This window comes from Moschus berezovskii, chromosome 5, assembly GCF_049115385.1.
Source record: "Moschus berezovskii isolate FMDL1 chromosome 5, NW_MosBer_1.0, whole genome shotgun sequence".
Taxonomy (NCBI): Eukaryota; Metazoa; Chordata; class Mammalia; order Artiodactyla; family Moschidae; genus Moschus; species Moschus berezovskii.
In genome coordinates, this window is record NC_142464.1 from 18,435,853 (window position 1) to 18,457,600 (window position 21,748).

At 38.9% G+C, this 21,748-nt stretch overlaps 1 protein-coding gene across 13 annotated transcripts in view; it reads left to right on the forward strand.

Moving 5' to 3' along the window:
• CAMK2D (calcium/calmodulin dependent protein kinase II delta) overlaps window positions 1-21,748 on the forward strand; it is a 322,740-nt gene that overhangs the window by 85,654 nt on the left and 215,338 nt on the right. For all 13 annotated transcript variants that reach the window (XM_055435175.2, XM_055435170.2, XM_055435176.2 and 10 more), the window contains exon 3: window positions 19,805-19,864. In XM_055435175.2, coding sequence (XP_055291150.1) covers window positions 19,805-19,864 — 60 coding nt within the window. The remainder of the gene's footprint in view (window positions 1-19,804; window positions 19,865-21,748) is intronic.

Sequence of the window (21,748 nt, forward strand, 5' to 3'; positions counted from 1 at the left end):
TTTTTCATCTGCCCATTCATCCATTTTAACAAGTCTTCAGCTCTTAATGGTACTGCTGACATCAGACCCCAGAACAGTATTACAGGAATGGAATGTATTCCAGGTGTAAAATGCCAAAGCACAATGCGTACCATGTTATTCCTTTTATGTAAAGGACAGAAACACACTAAATCTGTGTGATCTGAAGTCAGGATAGTGGCTTCTGTGGTGTGGGAGGCGGGGTCTGAGAGCATGGGAGGGTTCTGGGTACTGATTAGGTTCTGATTCTTGGTCTGGCTGCTGGTTTCATGGGTGTGTTCATTGTGTGAAACATCATTGCCCAATATACTTATGGCATATATAGTTTTCTGTTTGTATTTTATACTTAAACATATTTTGAAAAATATCAGGTGAGGAAAATTCCCTTGGGCTAGATGTACTTTGCCTCTACCTAGACTTTTAAGAATCGCATATCCAAAAAACAAAGAAACGAACTCAAACCCCAAACAACAGGAAACAATCCCAGAATTGAGTACAGAATCACGCAAATGGAAAAAGTCTTTGTCGAGCCCACTGATGTCATGAGCCTAAAAGACTTTGAAGTCTTGCATGTGTCCTGTGGTACTGTGATTTCACTTCTTACAGCCCAGGGGACCGGTGTTCAGAGAGGCCCAGTAAGTTGCCCAGGGACCCCCCCCCCCTGCCCAAAATCTGCTGGAGAGCACCCTGATCCACATGCTGCCTCTGCGTGAACTGTACTCGTCTGCTGCTAAAAGCAGCTCCTTCACAGGACTCTATTACAAAGACTTCTAATGACAACTCAAGCAGAAAGTGTTTCTTTCATTTAACCTTCAGGTAACCTGATTTTCAGCGGCCCAGAACTATCAAATTATGAAAGATTCCATTTGTTTGAAAGTTTACCAAGTGATAGCTGTCCTGTCACTCAGCTATTTTCATGGTTGTTTTTTTAAAAAAAGAGCTTTGGAAGATCTTTGAATCTGAGTCAAGATACTCTTTTATGCATATTCATGCATATTTCCTACATAAATAACCTTGTACGAGATCCCCTTTCGATTTTTGTTTTCTGCCACCATGAAAGACACTTTTCTCTGTATGCATGGGGCTATTTCTACTTGAATGATAATTCTCCTTAATTTATGACCTACAATTTGTATATAGATACATATACATATGTTTGTGTATGTGTATACGTGTGTATGTGTGTATACAGATACATAAACTAAACTCGATCATAGCTCTCTTATAGTCTAATGAGTATTCCCATCTTAATCTAACAAGCATTGCATTTTCTAGACTCTAGGCTCATTTCTCATCCTGTGGCCAGTGCTGACACAGGGCTTTCTTACTCAGATGGTAGAATCTTGTCTCACTCTTCTAACAGTCTCAGGATTGACTGATTATGTTATCTTCATATCTCTGTGACCACCTGGAAAAGGAAGTCAGCCAAGTTGTATCAGGAGCAGTTTCTGATTCTTATTTTTACTCCTGTTTTCCTGTTTGTTGTATATTATTTTTGTATATTTGTTGTATATTGTTTATTCACAAATCCATTCAATAAAATTTCATTGCTTATTTGCTGTGTTCCAGACACTGTCTTAGGTGTAGGGTATAGAATGGTGAACAAAAATCGACATATCCCGCTTTATTGGATCTTGCTGTTTATTGCAGAGAGAGATCATTTAAAAAATCTTACAGCTAAGTAAAACATCAACTGTGGCAAATAACTGTGAAGTGGAATTTTTGCTCTGCATGAGCAATAATAAGGAATTTCAACCTGTTAGAAAAATGCTTCCTTAAAGAGAGAATACTTGTTTTAGTATGTGGAGAATAACCAAATATAAATCAAAAAGAGGTGGAGTGAGTTTCCAGCAAGTGGGATACCTGCACAAAAATTCTGAGGCAGGAGAATTCATGGCAGGGATGAAGAACTCAAAGAAGGTCAGCCAGTGTGGCTGGAGTAGAGTGCAGAGGAATATGGAGGAAAGTAAAGGACGGATTAGGAAAAGTAGAGTCGGTGACCTCTCTTTCCTGAGGTTTGAGAAGAGTTGCCTAGGAAATGCTGAATGAACGTTTCGGAAGGTAAGCAGTTGGTGGTTAGAGACTGGAATTTTTACCGTCCTGATTCTGGAGGAGGATGACTGAGTTTCAAGGAATGACTGCACGAGTGGTAACCAAACTGCCGTGGAGGTGAAGATCACTGGAGACGAAGAGGTCGAGGAAATGAGAGTCTGTGACTAGCTATCTGTGTATGTGTTGACGCAGCCTACCATGTGGTGATGACAGACTTTGGGTGAAGTAGAAGGCTGGCTAGATGCCAAGTCTTTAATAAATGAAATAGACTGAATTATTGGGGTGGGGGAACCACTTAATCCAAGTAAACATTTCATAAGATTTGAATAATTAATTTTCCTCTGTTTATATGAGAACTTGACCTTTGATGCAAGTATTGTGTTGGCCAGAAAGGTCATTTGGGCTTTTCCATAACATTTTATGGAAAACCATAACAAACTTTTCTGACTGACTCAGTATTTTGAGGAGCCAATTAGTCACATCATTTTGACAGATACTGTACAGAGGGGCATACAGTGGTCTAATTGGGATATATTTTATCTGGAAGGGATATTCCCTCTCCCCAAATTCTAGTTTGTAGGCTTTTATCATTCATCTAACCAGTCAGCCACGCCTCTGTTCCAAAGCAATTGCCTGGGGTACTTAGGCAGTCTGCAAAAGAATGGTTTTTAAATCATACTTTATACACTACTCTTTTCCTTTGCTTATACATAACTTTAAGTCATATTTAGGTATATGCAAAGGAAAAGAGTAGCACGGAGTGCGCCAAAATGTAAACAATGGTATAACTGGGTGAGGTAGAGCTTTTGTTCATTTGTGTTTTGTTTTGGCCATGCCTTGTGGCTCATGGAATCTCAGTTCCCCCACCAGAGATTGAATCCAGGCTATAAAGTGCCGAATCCTAACAACTAGACCATCCAGAAACTCCCTGGGTAGTGGAGTTTTAACAGATTTTGTTCTGTAAATATAATTCTCCAAAAAATGAAAAGATGCCAAAGTTTCTTAGAGAAATGGCTGACTCCAGGGTTGGACCAGGGAGAGAACAAGAGAACCCTGGAATATTTTGAGAATCTATCATTTTTATAATAAGATTTTTTAGAAAAATAATATCAGAGTAAAAGAAATGAAGATGGCGACAAGTCAGAAATAATTAGGCTATGTGGAAAAGAGAAAAGGTTAATTGTGTAGGAGATGCATGAGTTGTCAAGATTGGGATATGCAGGGTGGACTGTGGCTCTGTACTGGATTCTACTGCTAGAGCTAATGCAGAATGCTCTCTTCTGTTGGCCTCTGGTCACAGCCCCACTTTTCCAGGTCACTTGGCAGAATTCCTGGAGTCTCAGGTTTTAAAGGAGCAATTGGTATGGGTTTCTCCCTAGTGCCTCTGGCGTTTTATTCCCTGAGGAGAGGTTTAACTGTTGGTTTAACTGTGATGCAGAAAACCTCAGTAAGCTCCTGGGGTTTCCCCTGCCCCCCTGTACAGCTATTAGGGAGCCATGCTTTGATTCTGATAATACCTGTGGATTAACACAAATCAGAAATTGTTTTCAGTGTCACTCTGTCTACAGCAGCTGGGCCATGGGTCTGTTCATTTACATGGAAGTGGATGTCAACTTCACATGTCAGCCCAGGACAGTTTTTTGCCTGACAACTTTAAAGTTCACCACACAGAGATAGATATCTTCCTCTTTCAGAGTTTAGAAGTCACCAGAGTCAACTGAGGTGGCATTTAATATGCCTCCTTATAAACTGTGGGCATTGGGCCAGGCAGGGTTGCAAAAAGCTCTTGCTTTAGAGCTGGCCCAGTTTGTAATGCCATGCCTATGCCAAACCCACGTCCTAAATGATACAGCACTTACTTGAGACAGAGCATTCTAGGTAAAAGATAAATGTTCATTCCTGATGGATGACGAAGACTTACATCTAGAATGACGGTGGGTTAAGACTACCACTCGTCTTAAGTCCAGGGAATGCTGTCCTGCACTTCAGATGCATTATAATTTCAGGATCAGAAAGAATAAGATGGTACATTTTTAAAGTGTAAGTTATCTAGAAAAAATTGAGGTAACTGGAAACTATACACGAAGTGCTCTCATGTACTGAGAACCTAGACTGTTCTCATAGCTCTGTTTCCAAAGAAGCTAAACACGGCACTCTGAGAGTAGAGGAGTGTGCGATGGGAAGGAAAAGACTACGACAATAGTATTAATAGTAAATCCAAGCTCAAATGGTTACAGATTTTTTAAAGAAAATTTTTATAATCTAAATCAGATCATTTGTCCCCCGCTGAAACTACCCTTTCTCAGCTCCTGCGAACCCACTGTACATATTCACTTTTGTCCTTGCTGAAATCTTGGTCAGATTTCAGAGCTTTGCACTTCCTTTTAGTCGCAAGAACAGTCTCATTTCAGAAATGTAGAAGTCCTGACCAGTGTCGTATTTAAAACTTTCCCCCTCTCTCATATTTGGGTTAATGGCTCAGTGGGTGAAAAATCCACCTGCAGTGCAGGAGACACAGGTTCAATCCCTGGGTCAGTAAGATCTCCTGGGGAAGGAAATAGCAACCCACTCCAGTATTCTTGCCTGGGAAATCCCATGGACAGAGGAGCCTGGCGGGTTACGGTCCAGGGGGGCAAATAAGAGCACACACACCCACTCACCCTACTTTTCAAGTCAAGCTTGTTTCATGCTTGAGAGCCTCCATGAACCAGGGAAGGGGTGTGATACCTAACACTTTTTTTTTTAAACCTTATTTCCCCTTCTAGTCACTGATTGCTGTTTGTGGCCCTTGGGGACAGAGTTGTAAGGAGTTATGCAAGTCTCATTCCAGTGGTGCAGTTGTAATCTGCATTGCTCGTATCTGATGGATGCAAGATTGCCAGCTAGCTTTCAAGGCACGTCTTTGTGAGGTTTTGAACAGTTCCTCTTAGGGACCTCTGGGGATGGTACACTGATGATGGCCATGCTGATGATGGCCATGCTTCCTCTGGCAGGATGTTTGGGTTGTTTTTAACTGTCTTTCCTGCTCCTGGACTTCCGGCATTCCACCCCTCTGTTAGGATCACAGTGCCTCCCTGGGTAACCTCTTCAGGATTGTCTATTAGAAGACAGTCGGTCCCTCCTATGGGCTCACAATCTGTTTTCATAGAAACATGGTCTTACCATTGTGAAAGTATAACCTGATGATAGACTTCTTTGCTTTACAATTCCAGGGGTAGCTGTTCTTATTTTTCTCAAAATCAAAGGGATGCACCTCATCTGATATTTCTGAGTCACCCCTTCTTTCCTTAATTCGGTACCTTTGGGTAAGCTCCATTCCAGTGTTGGGTAGGAGGAGATGCAGAGTGTTCTGATGACTCTATCTGGAGCAGTTCTCCATAGTGGTCTTATTATCTGCTCCAGTTCAGCTGGAAATGAGCAGTGGGCTCATGACTGAGAATGGCTTCAACTGACCGCTTGACAAGTCCTGAATATATGGTTAGCACCCTGTAACCGCCAGTTACTTTTAGCTTTCAGGATTTCAGCTAAAACTGAGACACTTTCATTTTAATATCTTATCGTAATAGTGCTTTTAAAACTCTCAGTTAGATGGTTACATTAAATCTCATATTTGTGCAGGTAGTAGATAAAAGTACCCGTAAGTGGTAAACTGGGAATATATGATTAAAATATGTAGTGGCAAGAATTTAAGGTGCCTTGAATTTTTTTACTTGGAGTGTACACTAATAAGTGATAGTGTCACTTCTCCAATACGATGGGTATTTTTATTATTAAAACCAATAATTTCTAGTTTAATTTGAAGTTCATGAGTAGCTGGACTGTAAGAAGTTACTTCAAAACATCATTCACAGTCTTGTGTCTGCTTAATAAATATGCTTAAGTACCACATCTGACATGGGGATTTCCCCCCAACTATAAAGATAACTTATCTCAAATCTGTGGTATTCTGCTAGGATAGAAAGGAATAAGTATAGCTTTTTACAGATATAAGATATGCTGAATTTTGCTCTTATTTCTGGCAGAGCCTCTACTGTGAAAGCCGTTTTTTTCCCTCCTAATTTTCTACTTGGTGATCTTTTCACTGTGGTTTGTCACTCATGTTTGATATGTATATGACTTTCTAATGACCAGTTTTAGTAATATAAATGAGTTTATATTTACATAAAGGAAAAAGTTAATATACATTTTGTGAAGTATTTGTGGGTGTTTTATGTTTAGAATTTAGACAATAATTTATCTTCCTTTTTTGTATAAGAAGGAGTGAGGATTCAGGATTAGTAGGGTTTGAAACTTATGCAGTTTGGAAATTCTCACTAAGAAAAAGAAAACAATATTACAAACACAAAATTAAACTCAAAAGTAAATCTAGAATAAAAATAGTCACAAGAAATTATAAATTTTAAAGCTGACAGGTACTGCAAAGCACAACAAAATCCAGAAAAATAGAAAAAATAAACCTTGCTCCGGGAGTTGGTGATGGACAGGGAGGCCTGGCGTGCTGTGATTCATGGGGTCGCGGAGAGTCGGACACGACTGAGCGACTGAACTGAACTGAACTGAACTGAACTGAACTCCCTTCTCTGTGTCCTTACTTGCGGGGTGAATGGCAGTACAAGGTAATATCATGATGCCTCTTCTGGGGTGTCCCATCATCTCACGGCTGGCTGGGACGCAGATGTATTCCTGGAGGCAGCCCTGCATTGGGATGACTAGCAAGAACATAACTATACCCAGAAGTGGCTGGGAACCATGTAAATGTATCATTAAATCCAAATAAAACTATATCTTCAACTCAGCTTCCCCTTAGGTAGATCTCAAAACAGTTCATGCCCATTTCAGTATCACTCAATGCAAGGAGAAGTGTGATGGAGCAGAAGAAGGTGTGGAAAGAAATAATGATCCTAACTGATGATGTTAAAACATCTTGTTTGGCAAGTTTTATGAAAACATATGATTGTGTTGTTAAGATGCTTTCGGTGACCAGTGCATCTGCAAGGCCCTGGGGTTTAAGTTTTGTTAGCTTCAGTTACTTCTGAGGGAAAAATGTAACTGAATATTCCAGATGCTTAAAGGAACCATAAGAATCCATGTTTCTTATATTTCTTTTTTACATTCTTCTAAATTACTATCCAAACTCACTTTCATCTGTTTTTAATGTTAGTATTAAACTAGATAAAGGAAAAATGTGTAAATATTTTATTCTTTTCATGTTTTGAATAAATTGTGTACTTAATTATTAGAAAAACATATTTCAGTTCAGTTCAGTCGCTCAGTCCTGTCTTTGCAACCCCATGGGCTACTGCACACCAGGTCTCCCTGTCCATCACCAATTCCCAGAGTTTACTCAAACTCATGTCCATCAAGTCGGTGATGCCATCCAACCATCTCATCCTCTGTTGTCCCCTTCTCCCGCCTTCAATCTTTCCCAGCACCAGTCTTTTCCAATGAGTCAGCTCTTCGCATCAGGTGGCCAGAGTATTAGAGTTTCGGCTTCAGCATCAATCCTTCCACTGAATATTCAGGACTGACTTCCTTTAGGATTGACTGGTTGGATCTCCTTTCAGTCTAAGGGACTCTCTAAGTCTTCCCCAACACTACAGTTCAAAAGCATCAATTCTTCGGCACTCAGCTTTCTTTATAGTCCAGCTCTCACATCAATACATGACTACTGGAAAACCCACAGCTTTGACTAGACAGACCTTTGTTGGCAAAGTAATGTCTCTACTTTTTAATATGCTGTCTAGGTTGGTCATAACTTTTCTTCCAAGGAGCAAGTGTCTTTTAATTTCATGGCTGCAGTCACCATCTGCCTTGATTTTGGAGTCCCCCCACCGCCCAAAATAAAGTCTCTCACTGTTTCCCCATCTATTTGCCATGAAGTGATGGGACTGGATACCATGATCTTAGTTTTCTGAATGTTGAGTTTTAAGCCAACTTTTTCACTCTCCTCTTTCACTTTCATCAAGAGGCTCTTTAGTTCCTCTTCGCTTTCTGCCATAAGGATGGTGCCATGTGCATATCTGAGGTTATTGCTCTTTCTCCAAGCAATCTGTATTCCAGCTTGTGCTTCATCCCGTCCGGCATTTCTCATGAGGTACTCTGCATATATTTTTTCCTGGGCTCCATATATATATTTGCTTGGGCTCCAAAATCACTGCAGATGGTGATTGCAGCCATGAGATTAAAAGACACTTGCTCCTTGGAAGAAAAGTAATGTAAAGTAAAGTAATGGCCAACCTAGACAACATATTAAAAAGCAGAGACATTACTTTGCCAACAAAGATCTGTCTAGTCAAAACTATGGTTTTTCCAGTAGTCATGTATGGATGTGAGAGTTGGACTATAAAGAAAGCTGAGCACCGAGCAATTGATGCTTTTGAACTATGGTGTTGGAGAAGATTCTTGAGAGTCCCTTGGACTGCACAGAGATCCAACCAGTCCATTCGAAAGGAAACCAGTCCTGAATTTTCAGTGGAAGGACTGATGCTAAAGCTGAAACTCCAATACTTTGGCCACCTGATGCGAAGAACTGACTCATTTGAAAAGACCCTGATGCTGGGGAAGATTGAAGGCAGGAGGAGAAGGGGACAACAGAGGATGAGATGGTTGGATGGCATCACTGACTCAATGGACATGAGTTTGAATAAACTCCGGGAGTTGGTGATGGACAGGGAGGCCTGGCGTGCTGCAGTCCATGGGGTCGCAAAGAGTCAGACACGACTGAGCGACTGAACTGAACTCTGCATATAAGTTAAATAGGCAGAGTGGCAGTATACAGCCTTGACGTACTCCTTCCCTGATTTGGAACCAGTCTGTTGTTCCATGTCCAGTTCTAACTGTTGCTTCTTAACTTGCAAACAGGTTTCTCAGGAGGCAAGTCAGGTGGTCTGGTATTCCCATATCTTTAAGAATTTTCCACAGTTTATTGTGATTCACACAGGCAAAGGCTTTGGCCTACTGAATAGAGCAGAAATAGATGTTTTTCTGGAACTCTCTTGCTTTTTCAGTGATCCAACGGCTGTTGGAAAAACATATTTAAGGACAGCAAAATATGTTTACCACAATAAGAAAAGCTAAAAATGAACAGCACATCTGTGATATAAATGCTCTCTTGTTTTACTGTACATCTGCCTGTAAATCATCTGGGCCAATGGAAAAAAATTATACAGTGTGGATTGTATATGTTTTGTTTCCCTTCTGGGTCCATTTAGTCTCTAGGTAGTAAGTTTGGAAGGTTTAATGCAACGCGTCTCAAGTGATTTAACTCTATTTCCTAAACAGGAAATTGGAATTGTGCAGCAATTCCTTCCAAAACAAGTGAAAATACACCTGGGGCGAGTGCTGTGGTCTAGACCACCTTGTGGAAACTGAAGGCAGAATGACATAAAATTTATCTTATTGCCTCTTTCCAGGAGTATAATTAGAATATTTTTTTAAAAAACTTTTATGGATTAAATTATTGGTGTACAATTAAGATAGAGATACATGAAAATATCTTCTTAATATGTACTGAATAGTACCCTCATAACTTGTTTCTGTAGGGATTTGTCTTTTGTATTTACAATCACTTAAGACGTAATAGTTTAACAATGGTACCGTTGACAGGCAGCCATATGTTGTGTGTGAGCTTTGACTTCCTGTGTCGTAAATGTCACCTTGGCACATTTTGCTCTCCTCCTGTGGACGAGTCCCGATTGTTGCCCTGTGGGGGGACTTTTCCTGGCTATCTGCCTGTTCTGGATACCACCCTTCTTTTCTTAGGCTTCCGGTTTGCTTCTCCTGATGGACTCCTAGAGACCCTGGCAGTACTAGACTGATGCCCTAGAACATGCGGCGAGTGATATTGTCGTGTTAGCAGAACGGTGAACACACAGGCAGGCAGAAAGGGAGGGAAAAAGCAGTGCCATCAGGGCTTGTGGACCTCGGAGGAGAGCTGGCTGAGGTCACTTAGTGCTCTAAGGGTGCCATCGGGGCTTCCTGTCCACCCCCTTTATCATCTGGAGGAAATCCACACTCCAGCGACAGTCTCCTGTTTAGTGCTCTGTGTCTGGGTTCTACACGGTTACACTCCCACTTCCTGTCCCAAGGGATAACAGCTCAGTTCAAATTTCTCAGCTGGTTGGTTACCCACACCTAGTGAGAGGCTTACTAGGAGACTTCCCTAAGACTTCTGTTAGGTCTGAGTGGAGTGTTCCCATCTCCTCACTATATTTTTGGTAGCTTTGTAGATATTCTGTATAATCAGATATTAAACAAACATTTATATGAAAATATTTTATGTAAGTTAGTGTTTACTGTTTGCAATTTTAAAAGGTCTGTAACATTGTATTCTCATTTAAATTGCTGCTGAACAGAAGTCTTATAAGAGAGGGCCCAGCGATGTTGGTGGTTCTCTCACTATTTCAGTTATCAGTGGCCTGAAGAGCATAATCATATGATTTTATGGAAAATCAATTCTTATAATATATTACAATGCATGTATAATGAATAATATTTGATGGAATTAGTATACTTTTTCATGTATCTTTTAGAAATCTAGTTCTTTTAAAGTTGGACAGATTTTTTTTTAAATAATGATGCTATAATTTATTGATGTCCTACTTTTTTTCCAAGATACTATACCTGATGCTAGATATTTTATGCCCATTTGATAAACAATTTTTTGAAAGGTCTGGGAACTTTGACATCCAGTTTGAGAGTAAGTGGAAGAACCGGAGAGCAACTCTTGTCTGCTCTGCTCTAAAACCTGGGCTCTTCCTCTCCCTCCAGGATATAGTGGGCAGCAGAACTGATGGAGAGTGACCAATCCCTGATGTGAGAAAGGATCTAGGTCAGGTGCACAATTTAAAAAGTCAGTTTCATGGTGTGGATTAAACATAGTTCAAAATAAAAGAGTGATGTGGAAGTATAATGTTTAATTATGAGTTTAAAAATCCTTTCGTTAAATGAATATGACAGCTTCAAATCCATATACATCATGGTCAGGTTTTGTAATGAAGTGAACCTTTAAATAGTCCCTTTTAACTTACAATGCAGTTTTAAATATGACCTACTTAAATGGACAGAATTTGTATTTCTACCAGAGAAAGGCCTCATTTAACGAGAAGTAATTTCTCTAACAAGAAAAATGTATTCAGAATGTAATTCCGAAACCTCTAGGAATGAGACTTCTATCTAAGTAACCACATAATAGTGTTCCAGAATCTGTACGTTAGAGTCTCTCTTTTATTCAGAGAAGATTTCTTCATATTCTTACTGCCAGTTTATTTGAGATTACTTTATATTTTTATATCCTTGTTGGAGAAACTCAAAGCAATAAGAGATGGCAGCAAAAAAAAAAGTGTGAAGAAATAGCAAAACTGTAATAAACAGATGCAAAAGTACACATTGTGCAGTAGTTTATATAACATGTTTAATCTACCTTCTTCTGAGAATGAATAACCAGTCAGGTTTGGTTTTAGAAGGAGAATAGGAGAGTCTCTTATTTGAGGCTGTAGTTTCTTAGAAACTGAACAAATGTGAAAAAGGTTGACAATCAAGTTGCACTGATTGTAGTGCAGAAGCCAGAGAAGCAGGATTAAAATGGATAGATCTCAGGCATTGGTCTCCCACTGGAGCTCAGGGCCAAGGAAGAACCAAGGAGACAGGAATAATGATGGCTACAGCTTAAGATGGGAGTCCCGAAGGCCAGCAGAACAGAAAGGAGTGATGGAGCTGGGTTTTAAACTTCCCATTTTCCTGGGCTTCAGGGGTGACCCCTGCTTAATTTCCATATGATTAGTTTAAGGGTGACCATCTCTTTGTAGGGAGAAGGAACTGGAAGAGTTAAACTCTCTTGGGCGTAGCAGATCCTCGCCTCCCTTAGGCTGTAGGCTTACACTCACATGTGTATACATGTGTGTGCCTGTGTGTGGTGGTGGGTGCGTTTGGGGAAGGAGGTGGTCAGTGATTGATGATGAGAGACCGAGCTCAGCCCACTGCCCAAACCATCCTTTGGCATTGCCCATGCTGCAACATGATTCCACACGGGGATGGGGCAGACAAGGGTACAGGGCAGCTACCTGTGGGTTCCCACACCTCAGCCGGCCCCTGAGGACGCCACTTAAATACAGCAGAATAACAACTAAAGCTAAAATGGTGACCCTGTGGTGTCAAAGACATTAAATTGTATGTCATCAGTGTAAGCAAACGACTAACCCCCCTCCCCAATCAAGAGGTTAATCTTTTAAAATTCTGCCATTTTTGTGAGACAGTTACTTTTGAAATTTACTTCCTGATAAAAACTCATTCCCTGATGCTGCCAGGTAAGTAAGTTGTTGCTTTATGTAGCTTTGATAATACTCCTGTTGCTTTGTGAAGGTGATTCAAAGCTAGCACTTTAAGTTCACTTGTGATTGGTTATTTTGCATAAAGATTAAAATTTGATTTGAAACAGGAGTGAAGGATTTATTTCATTAGGTCCAGATTCAAATTTTTTACCTCACTTGAAATATCTGCAGTTAAAGTATTAAAAAGTGCCTTAAAACTGGAAAGAAATAACTACATTTTCTCAAAATTCTCAGAAACTTTTGTAATATCCAGAGTTCTCTGTACTGGGTAATACTAGTCCCCACTTATTCTGTGTCTAAACTGGACAATAATATATTTTCCTTAAGGCATTTTTATGTGATAGGTCTTCAATCATATATTGCTAACAGCATGTACCTTGTCACACCTGACAAGATTGCAGCCTGAAGGGTTATATATTTATTGGTATTGTGGACTTGACCTTCAAAAGAAGAATAAAGCCGAACTATTATAGGTTGAGTACTTTAATGAATATTAAATGATAAATGAAGCTGGTTCTGGACTAGCTGCAGGGTGTGTGGATAATAAAATCTTCAAATGGTGATATGTAGTATTATGGACATTTTTCTTGCCTTTTTTAATCTGTTTTTGCCTCTTGCCATTGTAGTTGTAATTGCTGAGAATGATGAGGTCGGGTATATAATTATTGTTGCCCCCTGAATGAAAAATAAAGTAAATTTTAAATGTAAAACTAATTCTTCTCTTTAGTAGGATGAATACAGAAGTGTGCTTTTGGTAATAATAGGTGCTTAATAACTCCTCCTCATGTACCTACTCCCTTGAAAGTCATGAACTTGATGTTGAATGTGGAGCAAACCAGACAATATACATTTCCATTTAATGAAAACATTAGTTCTGTCATCATGTTTGAGATGTCACAACATCCCCCAGTGAAAGAGTGCAGAATGCCTTGTGACTCATAGGAGATCACTAAGTTATGTGATTGTATGGAAGAAAAAGTAAGTGAGCCCGGGTATCAGCAAGAGACTCATGAAGCCTCAGTCTTGTAGTCAGAGGTGGCACACACCCTCTAAGGTGGCCGTAACAGTCCTTACTTCCTGCTGTTCCTGCTCTTGTGTAACTACTTCACCTTAGAAAGTAGGCCAGCTTAGTGACTCACTTCTTCTTTTTTTAAATTAATTTATTTTAATTGGAAGCTAATTATTTTACAGTATTATAGTGGTTTTGCCATACATTGACATGAATCAGCCATGGGTGTACTTGTGTCCCCATCCTGAACTCCCCTCCCACATCCCTCACCATCCCATCCCTCAGCGTCATCCCAGTGCACCGGCCCTCAGCATCCTGTCTCATGCATCGAACCAGTGGCAATCCACTTCACATATGATAATATACACGTTTCAACGCTACCCTCTCAAATCATTCCACCCTCGCCTCCTCCCACAGAGTCCAAAAGACTGTTCTTTACATCTGTGTCTCTTTTGCTGTCTCACATATAGGGTCATTATTACCATCTTTCTAAATTCCATATATATGCGTTAGTATACTATATTGGTGTTTTCTTTATGACTTACCTCACTCTGTATAATAGGCTCCAGTTTCATCCACCTCATTAGAACTGATTCAAATGCATTCTTTTTAATGGCTGAGTAATCCTCCATTGTGTGTATGTACCACAACTTTTTTATCCATTCGTCTGCTGATGGACATCTAGGTTGCTTCCATGTCCTGGCTATTATAAACAGTGCTGTGATGAACATTGGGGTACATGTATCTCTTTCAATTCTGGTTTCCTCGGTGTGTATGCCCAGCAGTGGGACTGCTGGATCATATGGCAGTTCTATTTCCAGTTTTTGGAGGAATCTCCACACTGTTCTCCATAGTGGCTGTACTAGTTTTCTTTCCCACCAACAGTGTAAGAGGGTTCCCTTCTCTCCACACCCTCTCCAGCATTTATTGCATGTAGACTTTTGGATAGCAGCCATTCTGGCCGGCATGAGATGGTACCTCATTTGATTTGTGTTTCTCTGATTATAAGTGATGTTGAGCATCTTTTCATGTGTTTGTTAGCCATCTGTATGTCTTCTTTGGAGAAATGTCTGTTTAGTTCTTTGGCTTATTTTTTGATTGGGTCGTTTATTTTTCTGGAATTGAGCTGCAGGAGTTGCTTGTATATTTTTGAGATTAATCCTTTGTCAGTTGCTTCATTTGCTATTATTTTTTCCCATTCTGAAGGCTGTCTTTTCACCTTGCCTATAGTTTCCTTTACTGTGCAAAAGCTTTTAAGTTTAATTAGGTCCCATTTGTTTATTTTTGCTTTTATTTCCATTACTCTGGGAGGTGGGTCTTGGAGGATCCTGCTGTGATTTATGTCAGTGTTTTGCCTATGTTTACCTCTAGGAGTTTTATAGTTTCTGGTCTTACGTTTAGATCTTTAATCCATTTTGACTTTATTTTTGTGTATGGTGTTAGAAGTATTCTAGTTTCATTCTTTTATAAGTAGTTGACCAGTTTTCCCAGCACCACTTGTTAAAGAGATTGTCTTTTCTCTATTGAATATTCTTGCCTCCTTTGTCAAAGATAAGGTGTGTGAATTTATCTCTGGGCTTTCTATTAGTGACTCGCTTCTAACCAAGCACACGTGGCAAGTGTGGTGGATGTCACTTCATGATTAGACTAGACGAGATAGGGGCTTCATTTGCTAGCAGTTTCTTTCCTTTGGTGGCTTTGATGAAGCAAGTTGCCATGTGGCAAGGAAATGAGGGCAGCCTCCAAGTCATTGGCCAGCTAGGAAGCTGAGACCCTCAGCTTGGCAGCTCTTGAGGAACTAAATACTATGGGCTCAGAAGCAGATCCTGCCCAGTCAAGATTCTCAATGGTACCCCAACCCTGGCTGATACCTTCATGGCATCTTGTGAGAAACCCTAAAACAAAGGGCTCACTTAAAATATGCCCATGTTCCTGATGCACAGAAAATGCAAGATTAAAAATACATACTGCTTTAAGCTTCTAAGTTTGTAGTACTTTGTTTTATAGTGATGGAAAGCTAATACTTCAGTCTATTAGTTAGCTGCTGCTAAGTTGCTTCAGTCATGTCTGACTCTGTGCGACCCCACAGGCGGCAGCCCACCAGGCTCCCCTGTCCCTGGGATTCTCCAGGCAAGAACACTGGAGTGGGTTGCCATTTCCTTCTCCAATGCATGAAAGTGAAAAGTGAAAGTGAAGTCACTCAGTTGTGTCCGACTCTTAGCGACCCCATGGACTGCAGCCCACCAGGCTCCTCCACCCATGGGATTTTCCAGGCAAGAGTACTGGAGTGGGGTGCCATTGCCTTCTCCAATCAGTTAGCTAGAGGCTGCCATAACAAAGTACCACAGACTAAGCCTGAGTGATAGAAACTTATTACTCAAATTATGGAGGCTAGAAATCTAAGACCAAGGAATTGGCAGGGTTGGTCTCTTCTGAAGCCTCTCTGTGGTTTGTAAATGTCCATCTTCTGCCTGTGACTTCACGTGGTCTTCCCTCTTAGCACGTCCATGTCCTAAACTCCTTTTCCTTTAAGGACACCAGTCCTATTACATTCGGGTCCACCCTTAATTACCTCATTTTAACTTAATTATTCCCTTTAAAAACATTATCTCCAAATACAGTCCCATTCTGAGGTACTAGAGGGTAGGAGTTCAACATAGGAATTTTACAGGGACATGGTCAGTTCATGAGAATAGACTATATAAAATTCTGTGTTTACAGCTAAAACTGGATACCACTCAGTTATTGTCCATAAAGGTCTTTTGCTACCTTCTTCTTCTTCATTTTCACATAATTGTAGGTGTATCAGATGATATATAGCTCACATGGTTTAGCATATATATTTGCATTTTCCTGTCTCCATTACAAAAATTATAATTCCTATAAGCATATGCTTTCCATATGCTTTATGTGTATTCTACAGTATTTAAGATGGTGTTAGATGCGTCTTCAAAATCTAGTTTAACTCTCTGACATAAATGACAGCAGGATCCTCCAAGACCACCTCCCAGAATATTGGAAATAAAAACAAAAATAAACAAATGGGACCTAATTAAAATCAAAAGCTTCTGCACAGCAAAGGAAACTCTAAGCAAGGTGAAAAGACAGCCTTCAGAATGGGAGAAAATAATAGCAAATGAAGCGACTGATAAAGGATTAATCTCCAAAATATACAAGCAGCTCCTGCAGCTCAATTCCAGAAAAATAAATGACCCAATCAAAAAATGGGCCAAAGAACTAAACAGACATTTCTCCAAAGAAGACATAAAGATGGCTAACAAACACATGAAAAAATGCTCATCATCCCTCATAATCAGAGAAATGCAAATCAAAACCACAATGAGATACCATTTCACACCAGTCAGAATGGCTGCTATCCAAAAGTCTACATGCAATAAATGCTGGAGAGGGTGTGGAGAGAAGGGAACCCTCTTACACTGTTGGTGGGAATGCAAACTAGTACAGCCACTATGGAGAACAGTGTGGAGATTCCTCAAAAAACTGGAAATAGAACTGCCATATGATCCAGCAATCGCACTCCTGGGCATACACACTGAGGAAACCAGAATTGAAAGAGACACATGTACTCCAATGTTCATTGCAGCACTGTTTATAATAGCCAGGACATGGAAGCAACCTAGATGTCCATCTGCAGATGAATGGATAAGAAAGCTTTGGTACATACACACAATGGAGTATTCCTCAGCCATTAAAAAGAATGCATTTGAACCAGTTCTAATGAGGTGGATGAAACTGGAGCCTATTATACAGAGTGAAGTAAGCCAGAAAGAAAAACACCAATACAGTATACTAACGCATATATATGGAATTTAGAAAGATGCAAATGATAACCCTATATACAAGACAGCAAAAGAGACACGGATGTATAGAACAGTCTTTGGGACTCTGTGGGAGAGGGTGAGGGTGGGATGATTTGGGAGAATGGCATTGAAATATGTATGTTGTCATATGTGAAACGAATCACCAGTTCAGGGTCGATGCATGTTACAGGATGCTCGGGGCTGGTGTGCGGGGATGACCCAGAGGGAGGATAAAGGGAGAAGGGAGGTGGGAGGGGGGTTCAGGAAGGGGAACTCATGTACATCTGGGGCGGATTCATGTCAATGTATGGCAAAACCAACCAATATAATGTTGTAAAATAATTAGCCTCCAAGAAAAAAAAAAAAGCTAAAACAACAACAAAAAAATCTAGTTTAACATTTTGTGTTCATTTGTATGTGCTGGAGTTGGAAAATCAGCACTTAAACGCCTATTGTTACCAAAAGCACATCCAATTAAAGATTGGTTCAGGCAAGAGTTATCACTGAATGCTAAATGTAGAGGGAAATTTTTATGAAGAGCAAGATGTTTTCATGATCTTAAAATGTCTTTCCACATACTTGTTAGTTACAAAAGAAAATTAAAAAGATAGCTAAAGAAATTCAGCAGCACCTTGACCTGCTTATCATTACTTTTGAGGAGCCATTGGACAGTGTGTACGTCCAGATGTGACAGCCTGAGAAGGATAATGTTGTAGCTGAGAACACATGGCCTAAATCAAGTCATGAGCGATCATTTGACAAAACCAAAATGAGAAATACTCTCTTTAAAAAATAGACATGATGGTATTCTTCAGAAATGTCAGGTCACAAAAGATAAAGGGAAACTGTGGAAATATTCCAGACTAAAGGAGCTAAAGAGAAATGACAACTAAATGCCATATTTGACCCTAAACTGGATCTTGCATTAAAAGGAGAAAGATGCTATAAAGGATATCCTTGGGTTAAGTCGACAAAATGGAAGTGTGAATGGTAAATTATTGTCTTAATGTTATATTTGTGGAAGTTGATAACATACTGTGATTGTGAGAGAATATTCACAATTCTTGGTAATGCACACTGAAATTTTAGGGGTAAAGGACCTTAATGTTTATTAACTTACGTTCAAATGGTTCATTTTTTTTATAAACATAAATAAACATATATATTTGTATATACTTGTGTCAATTAGGTAAATATGTATGGATACACATGATCATATACATGGAGGGCAGTAAAATTGTGTAAAAGAATGGGTAAAATGTTAATAATATATCTGAATAAACAGTACCTAGGATTTGGGGGAACTATTCTTAGTCCTTGAGTTTTCTGTAAGTTTCATTTATTTCCCAATAAATGTTTAAAAATTAAATGCAGTCACTTATGTTAATATAATGGGTTCATTATTATATTAAGTGAATTTATAAATATCTGTTTAAAGATTGTCTCAGTTTTATTCCTAATAAGCATTAATAGATCTAATCCACATAATCAAAAGCTTTTTTTGGGGGGGTTCCAAGATAATTTAAGAGTGTGAAGGGGTTCTGAGACCAGAGTGTGAGGACAGTTGACATAAACTGTGTGGGGTGGTTAGGCAGATGCCCCCCTCAGTCTCTTGAGGCTGTCTTGTGACACTAGTTAGTAAGAGCAGATTGGTAGATGCCAGTAACTACTTTTGTGATCTTAACCTTTCTCTGCCTCAGTTTTTGTCCTTGTAAAGTAGGGATAATAAGATTGCCTATCTTCGAGGGCTGTTGTAAGGTTTAAATCAGGTCTTTGATGTAAGGACTTTCAGGTCTTTCAATAAGGACCACTCTACAGCACTGTTCTTACTGGCAACATGTGTTTCTGCTATGTTTTTGCTTCTCCATTACTTAACTTTGTGCTTTGGCTAGTGATTTTGGTTATAATTATGTGCATATGAACTACTATAAAGAAGCCAAAGAAGAGTATCAGATAGTTTTTAAAATGCAAGTTTACAGTAATCTCTGTGCCCCTTCAAAGAAATGGTTAGGGATACAGAGAAGGGTGGAGACGAGCAAGCATTTTGGTGTTTGGAGAGTCCATGATACATGGAAAAGTATCGTACGCCTAGGAAGCTGAACCAGAAATTGTGTGGAGTAGTTGATAGAAAATATGTCTGGACAGGAAACACTTTGTTGTTAGGAATAAATTATTACTAACTCTGTTTAGCACTGGTTCCATTGGCATTCTGATTGCTAGATAGACATACTTTGTTTAAATGTGTATGTCCATATTGGCTTAAGTTGTTGTAACGGTATATACCTAGGGTAAAGATAAGAAAGAATGTTATTGTTTTGTGCCATTTTTTCTGTTTTCCCCAGCTCAAATCTAAATTCAACCCTGTTCTATACTGCAATCAAACTTCAAACCAATAAAAATATTTAGATTATTAAACTATTGTCTTCACCTAATTCCCAACTCAAATGACTTTAAAAAAGAAACTAAAATATAAATAAATGTAAAGACTTTATGTCATTTTAATATGTTGTTTATCATTGCTTCATCTTTTGGCTAAATGTAATTTTCTGTTTTTTTCTTTTTTTTTATTTCAAAAGATCATCAGAAACTGGAAAGGGAAGCTAGAATCTGCCGTCTTTTGAAGCACCCCAATATTGGTAAGGAAATGTTTTCAGCATGTTTTAAATATTAATTAAAATTTTACATAACATAATTTTATACAACTTAAGATATTTAATAAACTAGAATATTATTTGTAATTATTAACTAATAGGTTCATAACTTTTGATATTGGTCACATTTGATTCTTCAGAGTTTTTGAAAGTTTTCCAAGCGGTAGCAGTTCTTTCTTACAAGCACATTAGAAATAATATAAAGTATTTTAGTTGAATAGTGCATTTATGTATTTTTAACAATTCTTTAGCAGCTGATACTGAAGTATGGAGAGACAGAATTTAAGCCATTATGTTAATCCTAAGTCAGTTTTCATCTTTCCTGTAAAATGTTTACTTTGTAATCATTGATTCTATTCTAGAAACTAGTATAATTATTTTAGAATATTATCCCTCATGAATATAATAGCATGATAATGTTCAAAATTGAAAAATAATTGTGAATGTAAGAGAAAAAGAGGAAAGGAAAAGAAAATGCTACATTCTGTGACAATAGTTTTGATTATTTTTGAAAAATGTTACTGTCCCACTCAGTTTTATTGTCAGCCAAAATGTTTCTGATGTAGGAGGAGGGAAAGAGGAAGCGGTAATACAGTAAAAATAACATAATCTTCATTGACAAGATTTAAGTTTCTCTATTTTTATGTATAAAGCCATTCTGGTTCTATTCCTTCCTTAAAGTATTTAGTATCCTTCATTTTGTAGGTACTTCTTAGGTTCTTGAGTAAAGAGACACTAACAAGTAAATCTGAAGCGTTAACAAATTAGTGGCTGTCTAATAAGAGCCTTCTGGTTAGAGAGAGAACAAAACAACTTCTGAAATGTAAATATGCCTTTTTCTAAGTATTTTACCCTGATGAAAGTCTATGGCATTTCTTAATTGGCTGGATTATTTTGCTAGGACTGTCATAACACCAAGTTCCACAGACTGGGTAACTTAAACAGAGAAATATCTTTTGTCACAATTCTGGAAGCAAGAAGTCTGATATCAAGGTGTGGGGAGGCATGGATTCTTCTGAGACCTCCTCCTTGGCTTGTTGGTGGCCATCTTCTTTGTTTTTACATGATCTTCCTTCTGTATAATGTCTCTATTTTAATTTCTTCTTTAAGGGCACTGATCATATTGGATTAAGGTTACTCCTAAAACCTCAATTTAATTACTCTTTTAAAGACCCTAGCTCCAAATATCCTCCCATTCTGGGGAACTGGGAGTTGGGACTTCAACATGAATTTTGGAGAGACACAATTCAGCTCATAATATTGACTAAAGAGGACTTATACAGTACAAACTGATTATAGTTTAAAGACTGTTTTCTCACTCAGGTTTAAGATAAATAAAATCTTAGCTTACTGAACTTGTTATTCATATGAAAGAAAGTTGTTTTTTGCTCATTTGATTTTAATAGGGATTCTTCTATGAAATTCAACTTCTGTAGATAATGAAAGTAGTTGCCCCCATTTCCTTTAGCAGACCAAAGTTGAACCAAAGAGACCCAAAGTAAAACAAGAATGATTTTCGCTTTGACTCCCATACAGAATAGCCTTACCAAAAAAGGGGAAGCTCTACACTGGGGGAAGTTCTCAAGTCTTGTGACATCGCACCATCAACACACTCTGACACAAAATAGCATTTTCTCAAGGGTCCGTGGCAGCCAGTGTCCTTGGTTGCTTCACTTGAGGTTTTCTTCTCTCAGGTCTTTTGAACGTTCAGACCTGTTTCTAACCACAGGAAAGATTTCTAGTAATCCTGTACTTTAGTGCATAAATCATAGGTATATTAAACTTCTAAGACACGATCTCAAATCATTATAGAGTAACAGATTCACTCATATCATTCACTTACTCAACAAATTCATATTTTGGGAATAT